Source organism: Megalops cyprinoides, chromosome 7 (assembly GCF_013368585.1).
Source record: "Megalops cyprinoides isolate fMegCyp1 chromosome 7, fMegCyp1.pri, whole genome shotgun sequence".
Classification (NCBI taxonomy): domain Eukaryota; kingdom Metazoa; phylum Chordata; class Actinopteri; order Elopiformes; family Megalopidae; genus Megalops; species Megalops cyprinoides.
Window position 1 is genome coordinate 12,383,392 of NC_050589.1, and position 18,129 is coordinate 12,401,520.

Sequence of the window (18,129 nt, forward strand, 5' to 3'; positions counted from 1 at the left end):
GGATGTGCCAGATTTAAATTTTTTATCAATACATTTCTTGATTTGCATTCTTATATTCAATCATATTAGAAATCTTTTGCTAGCCCAGTTGTAGTCTCAGGTAGCACTACAATACAAAGCAACCATTTTAACACTGAGACATCAGAAAATTAAAGCTGTGGGAGTCCCCCAGTACGGGATGAGATATTAACTTGAAAACGTTATACTAACATTACTTAAGCTTGGTAAATCTGTTCATAAGATCGGAACAAGTCCGATAATACACGTTTGTAGCTTCAAGTATCAGATAATCACATGGAGTGTAAGGATGCAGCGTCCTGCTCTTGGCTTGTAATGCTTCCCGCGGCGCGTGGTGACTGCATTTCGCGCGCTAACGCCTGATGATGTAGTTCGCTCGAGATGAAACAACGCTACTAGCCGGTTAGCTAGCGAACTCCAGACAGGCTCCTAGAAAAGTGGTTAGCTAGTGAGCTATGTAACATTTCACATGAAGGAAATGTTACTTTTAATTTTCTGAACAAAATTTACATGTATTTAACGTACAAAGTAGAGAAAAATCAACGATCAGTTGTAGATTACCCAGCGATCTTAGCGGAGCAGTTGGTGAGTTTGTGATTGGAGACGTTAGCTCGCGTTAACGGCAGGGTGTGGTAACATCTGTTGCGCTTAAATTTATTTCACTTCAAGAATGTCTTCCCTTTAATTGCTTAAACATTTCGTGATGAGATTTAGTTGGCTATATTTAATGCTCTTTACAAACACAAATCGGTGGTCCTGATGGCTCACAAAAAGGTAATGATTAACCTTAGGTTGATGAGATACAAAAAGCTGCGGAATACAACGACTTCCCGATGAAGCGCAGCACAGTCTTCAGATAACTTAGAAACCTCACGTGATTTGTCAAAATCGTCCAAATGTCGGCCTTTGTTCTCTTATTTAAAGTTTTGTTTTGTTATTGATGTTTTGCAGGTATCTTGCCGCTGTGACTATGGCACCTTGCCAGGACCAGCAGGTAAACATGCTGCTTCTGCAGACTCCCTCTGTGATTTTCTGTTGAGCCACGTCACAGCTACCCTTTCCTTAATTATGAGTCCACCATGAAACAAAAGTCTGAGGTAACATTTATACCTGGAGTCAGTTACAAATTACACCGTACACAGACTACACAACACTGGAAATTTAAGTGTGAAGTAATAATCACACCTGGGGTGGACTGCTCCAAGTAGGTGTAAGCCCTATTATTTGCATTATGTGCAAGTAAAAATGATTTAAACGTTGGTAGCAAATTTGATACAGTCTGCAGTGTTAGTTCCTGTGTAGTTCCCACAGAGCGTTCAGGTAGATATGAGGTGTGAGGTGGGTATGAAGGAGGTGTGAGGTTGGTAGGAGGTAGTTGTGAGATAGTTATAAGGTAGATATGAAGTGATTACTCTTCCCTCCCCAGCTGGAGAAGCTGACTGATGAGGCTCTGAAGCACAGTGACTTCCAAGCCCTGGAGACTTTCCTGCAGGATGAGAGCAAGGAGGGAACTCATCCAAAATGCTCCAAGCAGTTCATCAACAAATTGGACAAATTAATAAACAGGGTTAGGAAGAGCATTCTCCCTTTCTTCTCTTTCTTTCTCTCTGCTCCCCCATTGAGCAGGCAGATGCTAATTCAGCTAATTTGATTGAAATGTGACTGGGCTGTTTATGTCTCCAGGAATTGGATAAAGGGAACGTGAAGTTCGCCTCTCTGGGCCTAAGCATTCTGCACAAGTTTGGCAAGTCTTTGAGTATGCCTGGAGGCCAGGGGATGTCAGGGATGGTGTCGCAAGGCCTTGTTAAAAAGATAAGTATTTTCATACTGGCTGCAGCTGCAGTCCTGAAGGACCAGTGGCCAAAAAGCCTCAGTGTTACGTGCCTCCTCCACACATTTACACCTGAAAATACAGTGACTTTCCAAATAATCACCTCACTGAGAACAATGAAGTACTGAGCTACAATAAAATATACCTGACTCTGTGGGACTTATGGGCTCGAATCATCTATCCTGGATGAGTGATATGGTGTCCACCTTAGATGTAGCAGGTGCCTCTGTCATTCATAGCGGTGGTGAGACATAGTGACTGGTGTTGTGTGTCCACATGGTGCAGTGGTTTGAGAAAGCGCGGAAGATGTGGGTGGAGGCCGGGACACAGAGGAATGAGACTCTGCTCAGTCTAGCAGAAGACTTCTTTGATGCTTTACTGGTGAGTAGCTACGTCAGATATTAATGTGAACCCTAGCGAATGTGTAACTTTCCAGACTGTAAATTCAAATGCACATTTGTAAAACACCACCTTAAAACTTACTTTGGGAGAAATTCATGTCAGTATTTAGTCTGAGGTCATACTTAAAGAGTAATTGTAAGCATGATTCTTCAGTCTAGTGCTTTTCTCAAGAGACAACAGGTTGACAAAAAGGCATGGTGTAACCAGTGACATTCTAATGTTATTTTTATACTCCTCTCCTAGGTTGTTCATGAAACGAACAAAGAGGGTAACTATACCTTTATACCTTTTGTGGCTACTTTTCCAAACAGTACATTTGTGGATCTTAAATCAGATTCTGTCTTCTCTCAGGAAGATATCAGGTGACTGAATCCTTCCTGCACCCTGTAGGCCAGTTAGCTGCAGATTCCAGAGTACACATCCTGATTCAGAAGGAGGTCAGTAGGTCACTGCTGGAGCAAAGAGAGAGCCCAGTCCTAGCAGTGAAGCAGGGCGTGTTCGTAAAGACGGGGCCATTCCTCCATGTTTCCATAAGCCCCTGACTGCGCTTTATTTTTGCTGGATATTATTATCATATTACTAGCATACATTATTATATTATTATACATTTAAACTTTTACTGATAAAAATTTGAAAGTGTGGTTTCTGTACCTAGTCTCAGATCACGGGCAATCAAGCTATAGCTTCCTTAGCAGTTTTTTCTTTTGCAAGAATTTAGCGGGCTAACTACATCATTTTCAATTCCTCAGTGTTGCAATCTTTTTAATGTTGCAATTTCTCCCACTCCTGTTTTTTCTGGATTCATCACATTTTCAAGTGTAACCCTTGACAAACATACTTCTTACTTCTTAAAAGTAGGTGTTATACATTCTTCCCCTCAGGCGATTCGGAAACTCAACATCATTCTGGATAAAATCCCCCCTGAACTGAAGAAAGAAGGGAAGATTCTGTTGTCAGCAGATACCTCAGCTCTCATGTATGTGAGGGAAAATATGGCATTCACTGTGCATGATCAGTGGTCTCACTGTACTATATATCAGCACTATCTACAAATCCATGTGTGGTTCCAAAGATTTAAAGTAGGAATACAGCAGTATAGGACATATTAGGAGACTGAAGAAAATGGTCTGTTGGTACTACTATTAACTACTAACCACAAACAAATCCTTTCTGCAAACAGGAATCATGAAAGACTGAAAGATAGAAATAGGAAAAGATAAAAGTGAAAAACAAAGAAACTTAACAGATAAAACAACTGAAAAACAGAGATAAAACTATAGGAAGAAGCTTTGGGCAGCCCAGCCTTCTGGGGAGGCACAGTGCTGGGTGCCTCCTCTGCCCCCCACAAAACCGAAAACCACAAACAGCAAAAACCCTCTCCTGGGTGTTCTGCAAGGCCTCCCCACGGCACAGATCTATGACCACTATAGCAGAATGACAGACTTACTTAGCTTTCCAATAGGCTTTCCTCTAACATGAAATTAAGAGTATTGTAAAATCAAACATTCATGGAGAAAATTCGGTGTGTTCTGTAATGTTGTCTTCTGTCATTGCCACAGGAATAACTTGGCCAGCAGGATCCTGGAAGGCGGAGGTAGGTCTCTCTGTGACCCCTGTGAGGTGAACATTAAAGTGGCTGTGTTTGGAAAGGGGGTGTCTACACACACGCTCACGCACGGCATGTGCACTTTTCACCGGCGTGCAGATTATGACCTGCAGATTGCAGTGGTGGAGGCCCTCTGCAGAATGACCAGTCGTGCACAAAGACAGCAACTGGCAGACACCTGGTTCAACATGGAGTTCATCGCTACGGCCTTCAGCAGGATTCAGGATTCAGAGTTCGAGACGGTAAACACAATCTCTGCCTGGGGTAGCCCTGTTTCTAAATGCGCAGTACAGCATGTACTCATACATACTCAGGCACAACTGGTCGGCTAACTGAAATCGACGGTGTCACGTTGCTTCTCTTTCCCAGGACTGCCGCAGGTTTCTGAACCTGGTGAACGGCATGCAGGGAGACAGCAGACGGTATGGAGCGCTGTGCTGATTTCCACATCCTGTCAGGTGTTCGTTTTACTGCCTGCTCTGAATCCCGCTCTGTTCTTCCGTGTGCAGAGTGTACTCCTACCCCTGTTTAGAGGTGTTCTTGGGCAAACACGAGGTCAGTGTCTCATGTGAGCTTCACATCATGATTATGCCCATATCTTCACACTGTTTATGCAAATAACATGAAATGGGGCGTTTCAGGCTGCTATTTTGGTTCATCACTTGGTCAGGCCTGTGTTGGCTTTTTTTGTTGTTGTTGTGGGAATGCATGCAGCCCATGAATTATTACCAGGGTAGTTTACAGCAGGTAGTTTCTGTGTCTGCAGCTACTGATACCGGTGGATGAGAAACTGGAGGAGTTTTGGATTGACTTCAACCTGGGCAGCCAGAGCATATCATTTTACTTCTCTCTGGCTAAAGAGGAGACACAGGTAGATATCCGTTTCACCTGTTTAGATTTCACACACACACAAAGACATGCACGTACACACACCCAGTCAAAATTGTGTACAGTACAGCAAGTCACATAGTCTATTTAAATTTCTTCATCCTTTTCCCTGATCAGACAGCACTGAGTTGTGTACCTTGTTGCAGAGTGTTTTGTTTTTAAAACTGGTAGTTGGACAAAGGCCTCCCCTTGGATGTTAAAAGTGACTGCAGGGATGTGTGAGTTTGCCACTAAGGCTTGGATAGACAGTGTTATGTCTGTGCTCTCTGTTAGGAGGGCCAATGGGACACCATTTTCGTCCCAGAGAATGAAGTCTGCAGCTACACAGTGGAAGGTAAAGACATGGTGAAACATCACGCTGCTCTGAGTTACTGGCCACTCCAAGAGGGCTCCGCTGAGCCAGCCTAGTCCTTGTGTGCAGTGTGAATTAGCCTGTGGCTTTTCCAGAGGAGTCTGAGCTGTTTGCGATGTGCTTTGTCCTGTGGCTTTTCCAGAGGAGTCTGAGCTGTTTGCGATGTGCTTTGGCCTGTGGCTTTTCCAGAGGCGCATGGCAGGAAGACACTGAAGCTGATGCTGTTGGAGCCTCTGTCTGTGGGCGGGGTGGAGGGCTCTGAGCTGCACATTCACTTCAGCCAATCGCTGGACATCCTGCAAGCTGTCCAAAATGTGTACGGAAACGCCAAAAACAAGGTAGGCTGCAGCTCAGTCAACTGAGACTGGACAAGGTGCTGTTCTCACATCAGCAAAACCACCGATAATGTGCTGTTCTCAAATCAGTGAAAGCATGGGTAATGTCCTCTTCTCAGATCGGTGAAACCACAGATAATGCGCTGTTCTTGGACCGTTAAGAAATAGGTGCCTTGTATATTAACCCTGTTTCCTTCTTCACTTCAGTGCCAGTCCCAAGGCCTCTCCCTCTGGACTCAAAAGTTGTAGTTAATAGCTTTACGTGAAAACACTTGACTGGACAGCACTGTATCTGGACAGTTTCTCTGATGCTTGTGTGTGTTAAATGGTCAAGTGGAGTTCACCAGTTGGTGTGGGATTGCACATTTCTTTTTTGATGTGTTTGTGGCGTATTGCAGACATTTGAGATGCATGTTTGTGGTGTTTTGCTGACCAGGTAGATGCGTGTTTGTGGAATTTTGTTGAAACCTGAGATATGCGGTTGTGATGTTTGGTCTGAAAGCTGAGATGTACGGTTGTGATATTTGGTCTGAAAGCTGAGATGTGCTGTTGCTCTTGATTTCTGGCAGAGGTTTGTGGGGAAAAGGAGCACCTCAGTGGTGAAAACCACAGTACAGATCATCCTGGATGAGGGCAGCTCTCAGGTGAGTGTCTGCCTCCTGCAAACTGGCTCACAGCCATGTGCTCATTGTCCCAGCTAAAGCTTAGACAGAATAGCTCAGACACTGATGACTGAGACACATGGACTGATATGTTTATGTAAAATGAACAGGTCGTTCCTGAGAGCCAGGCCTCCCAGCACATCATCAGGAGCTTGTGTGGGATGGACAAGGGTGTGGCCAGCGAGATGGCCCCTCCTCCAGGGTCCCAGGAGGAAAGAGCAAGAATAACCCCACTCCCTCAGGCAAAACAGCACCCCCTGCAGGTGCCCATCTGTCCTGTTTGTGGGGATCTCTGGTTGTTCTAAATGAGGGGGGAAATGGTCGTGTAACAGGGTGTGCCTGTGTCCTTCCTTCCAGGCGGTGACTCCTGCCAGGAGGAAGGTGTCGGAGTCCAGCACCTTTGTGGCCAGCAGTGGTGGGCGCAGTGTGGGCGTCAGTCCTGTGACCACTGTGCTGCCAGCGTGTGGGTACCTAAGCCTTCCTCAGCCACAGCCCGGCTCTCTCTCTGCCTGCACCTGCCAGCCCTCATGGCTTACTCTCATCCTCTCACTCTCACCCTCTCACATTCCCTGCCTCTGTCAGTGTACATAGGCTTTCATTCACCCTCTTCTGACCCACATTCTACTGTATGTGCCTGATTGTGAAGAAGCAGCTCCTTCCTTTTATAAAAGTTATTTACAGAAGTGCAGAATGTTCACTGGTCTTTGCTCTTTTCTGTCTTCATACATGCACCATTGTGTTGTCTGGGTAACTCTGGATTTAGGTGGGTGTGTCTTTATGTGAGGCATTGCCATGTTTATCCAGCAACCCCAATGCTGAGGGGGAAGATGAAACCAGCCCTGGAGATGGTCAAATCCTCAGAGAGGAAGAAGGAATATAACATCAGAGAATTAATGATGGCCAGAACCTCAGAAAGCCTATCCATTGTCAGCACCCGCTGTTACAGCAGGAGAGAGCAGGTAAGTGCTGGTCATAGGTCACATGCGACAGTGACCAGCCAGAGTCCCTTACAAAGGAACATGTGAAATTCAGATGATTTGGAGTTATGAGTTGGTGAACAGGATCCACATCTGCCCAAAAACAGTTTTACCTCAAGGACTCATGATGTCCACCATATTGGATTTCCTGCCACTTGCCACTGTTTTGAAACCTGTCATGTAGTAACTGTGATGTTACCTCTCAGGACAGCGCAGCTGTTGACCCAGCTGAAAACAGAGGCCAACCTGGGTCTGCAGCAGAGAAGTTCCACAGGGTATGCATCTGTACTCCACTCTCTGTAAATGTCTGTCTCACTTTGTCTCTTTCTTTCTCTCCTTCTTTCTCCTCCGTCATCTGTCTCTGACTCCATCTCTGCCTTTCTGTCTTTCTTCCTCTCCCTGCCTGTCTGTCTGTCTGTTTCTCTCCCTGCCTGTCTGTCCCTCTCTGTCTTTCTGTCTCTCTCCCTCCTCCTGTCTGTCTGTCTGTCTCGCCCTGTCTCGGATGATCTCTTAGGGCTCTGTTTCCTCTGCAGTATATTCCTGTGGACAGAGTGTTGGAGATGGTGCAGACAGAGAAGGAGACTGAAGAGCAGCTTCTGGGTACAAACCTCTTCTTTACCAGCTGACCAGAGACAGTAGCTACTTGTATCACTCTGATGTTAAATGGCAGAGAGGGAACGGTGTTGGATTTGATAAAGACTTTAAATCACCTAGCTATCTTACTACAGCTCTGGGTAGCATGTGAGGTAAGGTCAGCGTTTTCAGCTGTTTAACGCTTGCCTCCACTTTTCAAGCCCATCAGTCACTCCATAATTTCACAATTGCACAGCAAGTACACAATACGAGAGGAGATGTGTTAGCTAGCTAACCAATCAAATGAGGGTAAAAATGATAAACCCTAACCATCATAAACCAGCCAGCAATCCCACCATCTATAAAACCTTGTTGTTGCTTGTCGTTTTACAGATGATAATACATTAGTGTTCTGTGTATGTTACAGATGATAGTGTGTTATTGTTCTGCTTATTTTGCAGATGGTACTGTACATTACTGTTCTGCTTATGTTTCAGATGATAGTGCATTACTGTGCTCCTTATGTTACAGATGATAGCACAAACATGGTGCCAGATTCCCAGCCTCTGGGGAAAAATTCAAAGCCCATGTGAGTTTGTAATCACTGATCTGTAAAAAGTGATCAGTTTTTTTTTTCCTGCGTGTTTGTACTGGACTGTGTGGACTTAGTGATGAGTGTGTGTTTGACTGTGTTGTATGGTGTTGCTGCTGTGGTTATGTGTAATAGTGCAGTGTGATGGCAGTTTCAGAGGTGTGACCCTGTGGTCTGTGTCTGTGTGTCAGGTTACCCTCTGTGGAGTCCAGGAAGAGGATGTCTGTGACTGAGGTGCACCAGGAGCAGAGGAGTCTCTCAGTGCAGCTACAGAGACCACGGAAGCCACCTACTCCACTCCCACTGGCTCCTATGCGTGGGGCTTCCTCTGCAGCTACACCAGGTACACCTGCATTTCCACAGGCTGCTGCACAAAGGAACCCTTTATGCAGATGGATACCTGTAAGCACCATGCATGTCTCCTTCAGACCAGGGCAAACAGCTATCACTGCCTGTGGACCTGCAGAAATTTCCATCCACCACCCAGCTCTGCTCAGGAGACACCGTCCAGTCACAGCCTCATGCCAAGCTTGGGTCCGGAAAGGCCAGCCAATCACAGCTCCGTGCCAAGCTTGGCTCAGCTGAGACCAGCCAATCACAGCTCCATGCTCAGCTCACCCAGCGGCTGGAGGAGCTGCTGAAGGAGCGGGAGCAACCGGAGCGTATGGAGGAGAGGGACCACTCCCTGCAGGCCCAGAAAGCACAGGGAACTGGACCAGAAACAGCAGCCCAAACTAAAGGGACAACTCCATCACTCCAGAAGAGAGAGGACACCCCCCAAAAACCCCTCAGACCAGCACCTACGGGGCCCGGGGCACAGACGTCTGGGCCGGGGATGAAGAAGCAGAGGGTAAGGGTGTGAGCGTTCATCAGGGGCAGGAGGCTCTTAGTGTCAGAGCCTGGGATCGGTTATCACACAGTAAAGGTCAGCTGTTCTCATTCAGTGTAATAATTGAACCGTGAAAGTAGCTAAGGGCTGGGAAGGAGCTGCGGAAGACGTGTGTTTCCTCTGTTACATGCAGAAAGCTGGGCCGGTGGACATGACAGACTGCGTGATGAGATTCATTTCAAGCCAGTACAAAACTCCAGCTGTGGCTGCAGCAGGACCAGGGATTGGATCACACTGCACCCTTGCAGGAGTGAGCAGGTGAAGCATACGTGAAGCATACACACACACACACACACACACACACACACATGGGCACACACACAGATTCAGACTTTGTGACTGTTAAATTTTTGTCAGCACAGTTTTTTCATTTCTGTCTGGATTTTGCAGGTCAGGTAGGAAAAGCTGGCCATTTGCTTCCAAGGTGAGTGTATGAAATGATACGAATGATATGATATTCCAGTGATATTCCTATATAAACGCTGAGCTTGTACAGTAGTGACAGCTCTTTGGCTCAGGTACTAACACTGTCATGCCATTGCTGTTGCATCAGCTTCTGCAGTGTCCTGTTGGCCATCTTGGGATTCCCTGTTATCTCCTGGAGCATTTTAAAGACATGTTTTAAAGTTGTTTTCCACGTTGTAGGAGAAGGGAGCATCCAGAATCTCAGGGTTTCTGAAATCATCCAGTCACAGCAAAGAGACCACAGTACAACCAGAGTATTGAGCTCTTTATTTAAAAATGATTACATCTTATTACATATTAAACTTAGCTAAAGTCACGTTGACTGTTTGGTGAAGTATACTGTAGTATTGAAGCTTTAATTTTTTGCTTCTTCTGTATGCACGTCCTCTGTCACTGTGTCTGATCTTTATGTCTCCCCCTGGTGGTTATGAATAGGCATGACATCTACAGTTTCACAGCTGATTCACCAAGGAGTTGTGAGGTAAAGACACGCTGCACCAGACTGGATGGAAATATAGTATGAATATTCTTACTAGCCGTACCTGCCCTTTATTTTCAAATGTAGTTCATTTGCTGTGTTTCTGTAGTTAGAGTGTCATAAGATTATCGCCTACCAGCCAGGCCTCTGCTTTCATGAAAGGATGTGCGGATTGTGTGCCCATGCCCTTCATTTATTTGTTTATTTATTGATCAGATTAATTCATTAATTATTTAGATTTTCTAAAATGAGAAAAAGACCAGAGAGTTTACTTGCTCTATGAACATCCTACTATGTAGTTCATATTAACAGATAAGTGTGTACTTGGTCGGTGTATAAAACAAAGAGGTATTTCATAAATGTCAGAAACCTCCAGGGTTATTATGAGATTTGAGCATCAGATCCTCTCACTGCAAATCTGTTTCTCCCATCTTCAGCAAAAGGCCATCAAGTCTGCTGAGAAGTCTGTGATGGAGAAGAGGTAACTTCAAACAGTATAATTGTCAGTTAGTTTAACAAAGACCTGCTGAGGCTTAGTGGGATGTAGGTGGAATGTTATTCATCACATGCATTATGAGGTTTGATCACATCTATGAGAAAACTGTCATAGTTGTCAAAAATATACAGAGAAAAACACGTTCAGCTTTCTCCTTTGATGTTGTTTGCTGCCAAGTCTAGTCATGGCTGTGTGCTGATGTTGCTGGCAAAATGACGATGGTCTTTTCCTCCAGTTCCACCAGGGGCTCCAAGAGTACCTCCCGCTCTGTGAAGAAAGGCCAATCAAGAAAGGTAGGACAGAAATGTGCATTTGATCCAACGCTGTTAATGTCACCATCTGACATCCAGTCAGAAACATCATGCTTTGAAGTGTTCTTGGTCATGTTATACCTGGGCCTCAGGAATAACATGTGAGACAGAGCTACTGTAGACAGAGATTTGTATCTCTTTAACCCTCCTGTGACCTCTACAGACACTTGCTGCCTTACAAAGCTCATAAAAATATCACTCTCGTTTGCCTTATGCTGAAATCTGGATTTACCAAGACTTAATCCCGTATTTATGTCTATAATCCTATACTTACAATTTTTTGTTAAAAAAAAAATCTATTTTAGGGTCAGGAGTGTTATCCCTGCTTGTAAAATTGTGTTTATGGGAAATAGGATTTGATTAAGAAACATCTGGTTCATGACATAGATTGCAATCCTGTCAGATATAAGAGTGCAGAGAGCTCTTACAGGCCTTTGTAAATAAGTGCACCTACTGTGCCCCTGCATCCCTGTCTGCCCTCCAGCCCCCCAGTAACTACGCAAAGAAGCACCTCTTCAGTGACACAGACACTGACCACAAGACGGACGTCAGCTGGCTGAGGGAGACAGCCAAGCCCAAAATGGTGGACTACAGCAGGCAGCGCGGCACTAAACCTCAGCCCCCTCCAGCCGACACCACCTGTACGGCCACCTCCATCCCCTCTCTCACTGTGACACATGTAGCAGCGGAGTGCTGGAAGCACCTGTCTGAACCCTACCGATGCACAGCACGACCGTGATCAGTGATGTACCCCCTTAACGAGCATGTGGAGAGATCCCACTGCCACCTGTGTTAGGTTCATTTTGATGCGTACCGTAGTGAGGGTATTTTCCTCACATTCTCTCATCTACTGCAGGTGAAACTCCCGGGTTGGGCCCTCCTTCCCCAAAGCTGCTGGAGAAGCAAGACAAACCAATGAAGGTGGGACAGGGATACCTTCCTGTCTCAGACATGGGGGATGGGTTGCTTTTACATAACATTACATATATAAGTGAGGTTTTATCAGGAAGCTTGATTTTCTAGGCAAACAGTATCATTAATTAGTTTGCAAGAAAAACATCCCGATGTTGTTGAAATATGACAGGATCTTCCTTTTTTCATCCTTTTAACTCCTTCCAGAGCTTTAAAGCTACAGATATTCCAAATGTCTGAGTGTTTGAACACAAATGTGGCCTGAGCCCACAATGTCTCGGTTGCAAACGCAGCTCCTCCACTTCCACACTATGCAGCCAGTGCTCTGTCCTGTGGTGCTCCTGCAGTTTCATGTTGTGATTATCCACAGAAGAAGCAGAGGAGGAACACCAATCAGAGGGAGAAGAAACCGTCAGCAGTGGCGAGTAGGCCAACTGGGAGACCCAAAAGGACTACCGCTATGTCCAAGAACTACAAAGAGCCCTCAGAATCAGGCAGTGCCAGCCAATCAGAGAGTGAGGAGGCACCCAGAAGGAAGGTAGGTCACACCCACAATGTTATGGGGCTTATTTATCAGTCAGCTGAATGTGTTCTTGAGCAATTCTGCAGTAGTGGTTCTAATCTTGCTTGCCACAGCAGACCCATCAAAGCTTTTTTTTAGTAGTGACCTTAGACACATCTTAACAGATATTATTTCCATTTATAGCTGGGAGTTTTGTGCCCATAAGCTTTGGCAGCCAAGCAGGCTGTGATTGTGTGTCAGGACAGAGACTTTTTTAACTGCACGTGTTAACTGTGAACTGATTGTTTGACAGCTAAGATTTAGCCCTCCAACACCTGGTAGACGTATTACTCCTGAGAACCGCACTGTTAAATTAACCCTGTTGTAAAATACACTTGCGCTAATGCAGCCAAGCAGTTGAACAGGGCAACATTGCATTATTCCCAGTAGCTGCAGTGTTAAATTAACCAAGCCCCATAAATAGCTGCTTCCCAGTTCAGCTGATACTCACATTACCCCTAACAGTTGATACGCTAAATTAATTGTTCATGCATCCTTGAAGAGGAGGTACCTATCAATGGACTCAATGGGTTTTGAAATGAAGCAGCTTTTATTCCTGTCGTCCTAGCCCAGACAGAAGCCAGCCAATGGGAAGGTGGAAAGGAGTGTGAAGGCGTGGCCACCGCTGGAGAAGAAAAATGAGGCACATCCTGGAGGGAAGACGTGGGCAGCCAGACTGGCATCTTTCTCCCCCTCCCCACCCCCCATTGAGAGGATGAGATGTAAGACCCACAGCATGCTGAGACAGTGTACCTGGAGAGGTGTAAGAACCACAGTATACTGAGTCAGATATCATAGCTGGAGAGGTGCTGGGCCAACAGAGTCTTAGAGTAGTGTAGTATTGGAGAGGGTAGAGGTTCCAACAACTAGAGAATTCCAAAGTAGGGACAAAGGGGAGAAAAACCCCCTGAAATTTTTGACAAAAAAAATTGGCTTGTAGTGAGTAATGTTACAATAGCATGTTGAGTACCAAAGGGTGGTTTTTGCAATCGCAGTAGCCTGATTTTATATGTGCTAAAGAGGACAACAGATCCAATTACAGAAAGAGGCGGTGCAGCCTTGGGATTCAGAGCTCTGAGAGCTTTACGGCCCTGTCTGTGCTGAATACATCCACAGGGAGCACAGAACACCAGTAATGTGATGAATTAAATAGAGACCCTACTTTATTCACTGAATAATCTATAATGCACTTCATTTTCTGTGGAATTGTCTGGCAGAGAGCCTGGATGATGAGCTGCATTCTGTACCAGAGTCTGAGACTCTGAATTTGCGTAAGAGCAGAGAGAGGAGTATCTGTTGAGACGTGCAAGACGGCATCTGTCTGTGTGCGTTTGTTCCGCAGCTGTGGACAAATCAGCGGAGCCAACGAGATCACCCATCACCCCCCTCCGCTCTCTCTGCGCGTCGCCGCAGGAAGTGACGGCTGCCTTCAGCGGGATCCACGCCTCCTCCTTCTACAGAACCCAGAGAAGCGACAGCACTAAGACTCCCTCTCTGGGTCACACACCCTGTGCCCCGCTGTTGGCGTTGAGCCCCATCCCTACGGTAGCTGTTTGAGTGTCCGGTTATCCTGCAGTATGTGATGAAACAGTGTTGCAACTGACCTCTGACGCCAATGTCTCGCCTACACCTCTCACAGGTCCCCCTCAGCCCCACCCCAGCCCTCCTCACCCCCACACAGCCCCTCCTGACCTCCACGGCTCAGGAGAAATCCGCTGCAGTGTCCTTCCCTGATTCCTCGCGCCGCTCTGCCTCTCTGACCTCTCTGACCACCCAGAGTCGGTCCTCACGGAAGTCCATCAGCGAGCTGGTGGCACTCAGTGCCAGGCTGGAGGTATGCTCTAAAATTATTATTAACAAACGTGTAGACTTACGTCCCAGCGCTGTGGAAGCTCTAACTGGCCGGTGTGTTTTTTGGCAGAAGACACCTCGCTCCCATGGCCAAAAAGAGGCCATCCAGCTTAAAGCACATCTGTCAGGTAAAACCACCTTGATTCAAAGCAGAAACTACAGCCATAAAGCCTTACTGATGATTCACTGATCACTCTCACTGAAATGACACCCAGATGGATCTTTCCCTGATGATCTGCCCACTGTGTAGATTACAGTGAGAGTGCTTCACTCATTGGCCATCATCTGTCATGTCTGTGGGTTTCTGTAATTGGTTGTCCTCTCTCTGTCATGTCTATGAGTTTCTCTGGTTGGTCATCCTCTCTGTTGTCTGTTGGTGTCTCTGATTGGTTGTCCTCTCTCTGTCCCGCAGGCCCCAGCTTTGGCCAGAAGCGCCGTGCCTCATGCCATGGCTCCATCAGCTCTGAGGATGAGGAGGATGAGGAGGATGAGCAGGAGGAAGGAGAAGGCCAGACAGTGCAGGGTATCAAGATGAGGCCCCGGAAGTTGTTTAAGCCCAGTGGGAGGGACTGGCAGGAGGAGGGTGAGTATCAGGCTAGGAGCTGCAGTTTGGATTGGGGGGGGGGGGGGGGGGGGTAAGTGATGTCATGTGTTATACTGCATGGCACTTCAGACTGAAAGTGAACTGAAATTTGGTGCTTTATTTTTTAAATACCTTCCATTCTGTAACAGTGACTGTGACCTGCCAGTCGAAGGAGGAAGAGAGCAGCTATGAGGAGAAGGAAGCTGATGTCTGCCAAGAGCTGACCAAGAAAGTCTACCACAGCGTCCAGAGAGAGAGAACCGCAGATTCAGGTATTGTCCTCCACTACTGTCCTCATTGAGTGGCGTGGCTGTGTGCTCTGTAGGTGGAGATGTTGAGGTGAGTGTGTTGTGGCTGTGTGCTCTGTAGGTGGAGATGTTGAGGTGAGTATGTTGTGGCTGTGTGCTCTGTAGGTGGAGATGTTGAGGTGAGTGTGTTGTGGCTGTGTGCTCTGTAGGTGGAGATGTTGAGTTTGTGCTGTGGCTGTGTGCTGTAGGTGGAGATGTTGAGGTGAGTGTGTTGTGGCTGTGTGCTGCAGGTGGAGATGTTGAGGTGAGTGTGTTGTGGCTGTGTGCTCTGTAGGTGGAGATGTTGAGTTTGTGCTGTAGCTGTGTGCTCTGTAGGTGGAGATGTTGAGGTGAGTGTGTTGTGGCTGTGTGCTCTGTAGGTGGAGATGTTGAGGCGAGTGTGTTGTGGCTGTGTGCTCTGTAGGTGGAGATGTTGAGGTGAGTGTGTTGTGGCTGTGTGCTCTGTAGGTGGAGATGTTGAGGTGAGTGTGTTGTGGCTGTGTGCTGCAGGTGGAGATGTTGAGGTGAGTGTGTTGTGGCTGTGTGCTCTGTAGGTGGAGATGTTGAGTTTGTGCTGTAGCTGTGTGCTCTGCAGTTGGAGATGTTGAGGTGAGTGTGTTGTGGCTGTGTGCTCTGTAGGTGGAGATGTTGAGGCGAGTGTGTTGTGGCTGTGTGCTCTGTAGGTGGAGATGTTGAGGTGAGTATGTTGTGGCTGTGTGCTCTGTAGGTGGAGATGTTGAGGTGAGTGTGTTGTGGCTGTGTGCTCTGCAGTTGGAGATGTTGAGGTGAGTGTGTTGTGGCTGTGTGCTCTGTAGGTGGAGATGTTGAGGCGAGTGTGTTGTGGCTGTGTGCTCTGTAGGTGGAGATGTTGAGGTGAGTATGTTGTGGCTGTGTGCTCTGTAGGTGGAGATGTTGAGGTGAGTGTGTTGTGGCTGTGTGCTCTGTAGGTGGAGATGTTGAAGTGAGTGTGTTGTGGCTGTGTGCTCTGTAGGTGGAAACGTGGAGGTGCGTTCTCTGGTCTCCTCCCACGCAGTGTCCAGTTGCTGGGAGGCCAGTGTGGAGGGCGAGGGGGACTTTGACTTCCCAGACCTCAGTGCTCCCCAGTTCATGGGCTCCTTGTGCCGGCAGTTCAGCTCTGAACTCCAGAGGAAGTTCCAGGTAAGAGGAACACGGAGCCAGGAGACAGCTGTGGGGCAGGGCACTGGCAGGAGGCATCGCACACCCTACTGCCTTCTGAGGAAGAGTTCACTGATGCTGTTCTGTGTTCTGTGTTTCATGTCTGGGCAGAATCGCTCCAAGAGAATGGAACTCTTCACAAAGCAGTCTCTGAAGACTGTTCAACAGCATGCAACCTCAATCAGCGTTCAGGTGCATCAATACAGGTGAGCCTCCATTCTTATATATATCAGTAGAGGTGACTCTGCGTCAGTACCTGCCAATACAGGGGAGTTTCTGTTAGTATAAACCAGTACAGGTAAGTATCTGTCAGTGTATACCAGTACAGGTACATGTATCTTCCCTCTTTCTATGCTGATTTCTCACTTTCTGTTCCCTTCTCTCTCTCCCTCTTTCTCTGCAGGTCTCAGAGGCTGGAGAAGGTCAGGGGTATTTTATTGGAAGAGATCAGCAGCTTAGAGCGGGATGATGCCAATCTGAAAAACATGGAGAAGGAACTAGCTGTACGTCTTAGTATTACTGGAACCGTAGCACCCAAACCTAATGCATAGTGCCAGCTACATGCTGAGGAAATACAGAGTGTGTGTACTAAGACCAAACCAGCCATTTTACATGCTGACTGTACAAAGGAAACAAAGACACAGATGTAAGCAGGAGTATGTGTAGCAGGCCATTGCCAGCAGAGTGCACTTAGCAGCCTCTCTGTCTTTTGCAGACCTACTGGAAGAAGCACACACAGGCCCTCCGCTCCTATCAGGAGAGCGAGACCAAGAGGTGAGAATGTTGCCTGGATGCTTGACACCAGTGTCATTTGCTGGCTGCACTCATATCTTCTTGTGTTTAGGTCACCTGATTGGCTGTCCTTCTTTTCTTCTTCTGTCTCACTTCCTGTTTTCTTTCTGTCAGGCTGCAGCGCTTGAGGAGTACCTTCCAGAATAACGTGTGTCACAGCTTGGAGTATGAGGAGCAGATCTTCACGTCCCAGGTGACACATGCCTCGCTATGCACCTTACCCCTTGTGTGGTGAACACTGCTGTATGCCAGACAGTAGACCTGCACCTGCCTTTGCACCAGTCTGGCCACTTCCTGATCTCACACCAGTCCAGCTAAACAATTCTGTCATAGAGAAAAGATTCTTTTTTTTACCTGTTGATCTGTTTTCAGATGTGTCTGATGAGAGAGGACATGAAGTCAGTGCAGGACAGACTCTTTAAGGATATGGTAAGTCATAATGAGAATGAGGCATGTTTGGGCGTTGTGCTGTTTGCATTCTGTGCAGGGTTCATTGCTGAGCTGTGAGGGTTGTGTGCGCTCTGTGTTTGTTTCAGCGAGAGGAGGAGCTGCTGAGCGTCCGCAGGGGTCTGCAGACTCTCTTCCTGCCGGCTGGGTGCAGCTTCTGATCCGGGCTGTTCTCACAGGTTCTGTGCTGTTCCCCAATACACATTTATGCTCAAGTATTGTTAATGCAGAATTCAGAAACCACAAAAATGTGTTTACTTATTCAATTTATTAACAATACTTTGATTACTAGGAACCACGTTAATTCATCTTACTGTTTTTAGTGTTTTGTGACAGGATTGCTGTGTTCATCGTAGTTTTAAACACTTGGCAGTGTTGTTTTTTTATCTGGGTAATTTCTGTAATAAACGTTCTGTAAAGAGACGTGTGGCATCATCACGTTTCTCTGCTTGCTTCAAGTTACAGTTATAATTCCTGACATGATCAGATGGTAATGAAGTTACCCGTGTGGACAGGTAAACCACACACAAACCCATGAGTGTGTGGAAGCATGGCCCAGTCACTAAGCCGTAATCCTACGCTCGTGTGTTTGGCCAGGGCCAGCACGAAACACTCAGGTGTGTCTGGAGTCTCAGCACAGGATA

At 46.7% G+C, this 18,129-nt stretch overlaps 1 protein-coding gene across 1 annotated transcript; it reads left to right on the forward strand.

Annotated features, from left to right (window-relative positions):
• Positions 1-988: 988 nt before the first annotated feature.
• Positions 989-17,646, forward strand: sycp2 (synaptonemal complex protein 2). The gene is made up of 48 exons (XM_036532759.1): positions 989-1,012; positions 1,445-1,585; positions 1,702-1,830; positions 2,126-2,230; positions 2,495-2,519; positions 2,603-2,688; positions 3,133-3,227; positions 3,811-3,845; positions 3,957-4,099; positions 4,227-4,279; positions 4,367-4,412; positions 4,624-4,728; positions 4,816-4,818; positions 5,019-5,079; positions 5,287-5,435; positions 6,002-6,076; positions 6,205-6,357; positions 6,452-6,557; positions 6,899-7,053; positions 7,278-7,346; positions 7,605-7,671; positions 8,176-8,233; positions 8,428-8,579; positions 8,665-9,086; positions 10,506-10,549; positions 10,800-10,857; positions 11,360-11,516; positions 11,732-11,796; positions 12,158-12,325; positions 12,918-13,071; positions 13,692-13,894; positions 13,953-14,183; positions 14,271-14,328; positions 14,613-14,783; positions 14,933-15,055; positions 15,153-15,166; positions 15,322-15,335; positions 15,451-15,458; positions 15,581-15,594; positions 15,754-15,767; positions 15,886-15,893; positions 16,062-16,228; positions 16,358-16,452; positions 16,650-16,749; positions 16,962-17,020; positions 17,153-17,231; positions 17,411-17,467; positions 17,575-17,646. Exons 1-48 carry the CDS (start codon positions 989-991, stop codon positions 17,644-17,646), a joined length of 4,590 nt encoding a protein of 1,529 aa, XP_036388652.1.
• Positions 17,647-18,129: the final 483 nt, after the last annotated feature.

Bases quoted from the DNA above. Each gene is read 5' to 3' on its own strand.
- sycp2 (XM_036532759.1), top strand. From the start codon at position 989: ATGGCACCTTGCCAGGACCAGCAG. The intron at 12,326-12,917 runs GTAGGTCACACC...CTGTCGTCCTAG, and splicing joins AGGAGGCACCCAGAAGGAAG to CCCAGACAGAAGCCAGCCAA. The intron at 13,072-13,691 runs GTAAGACCCACA...TTTGTTCCGCAG, and splicing joins CCCCATTGAGAGGATGAGAT to CTGTGGACAAATCAGCGGAG.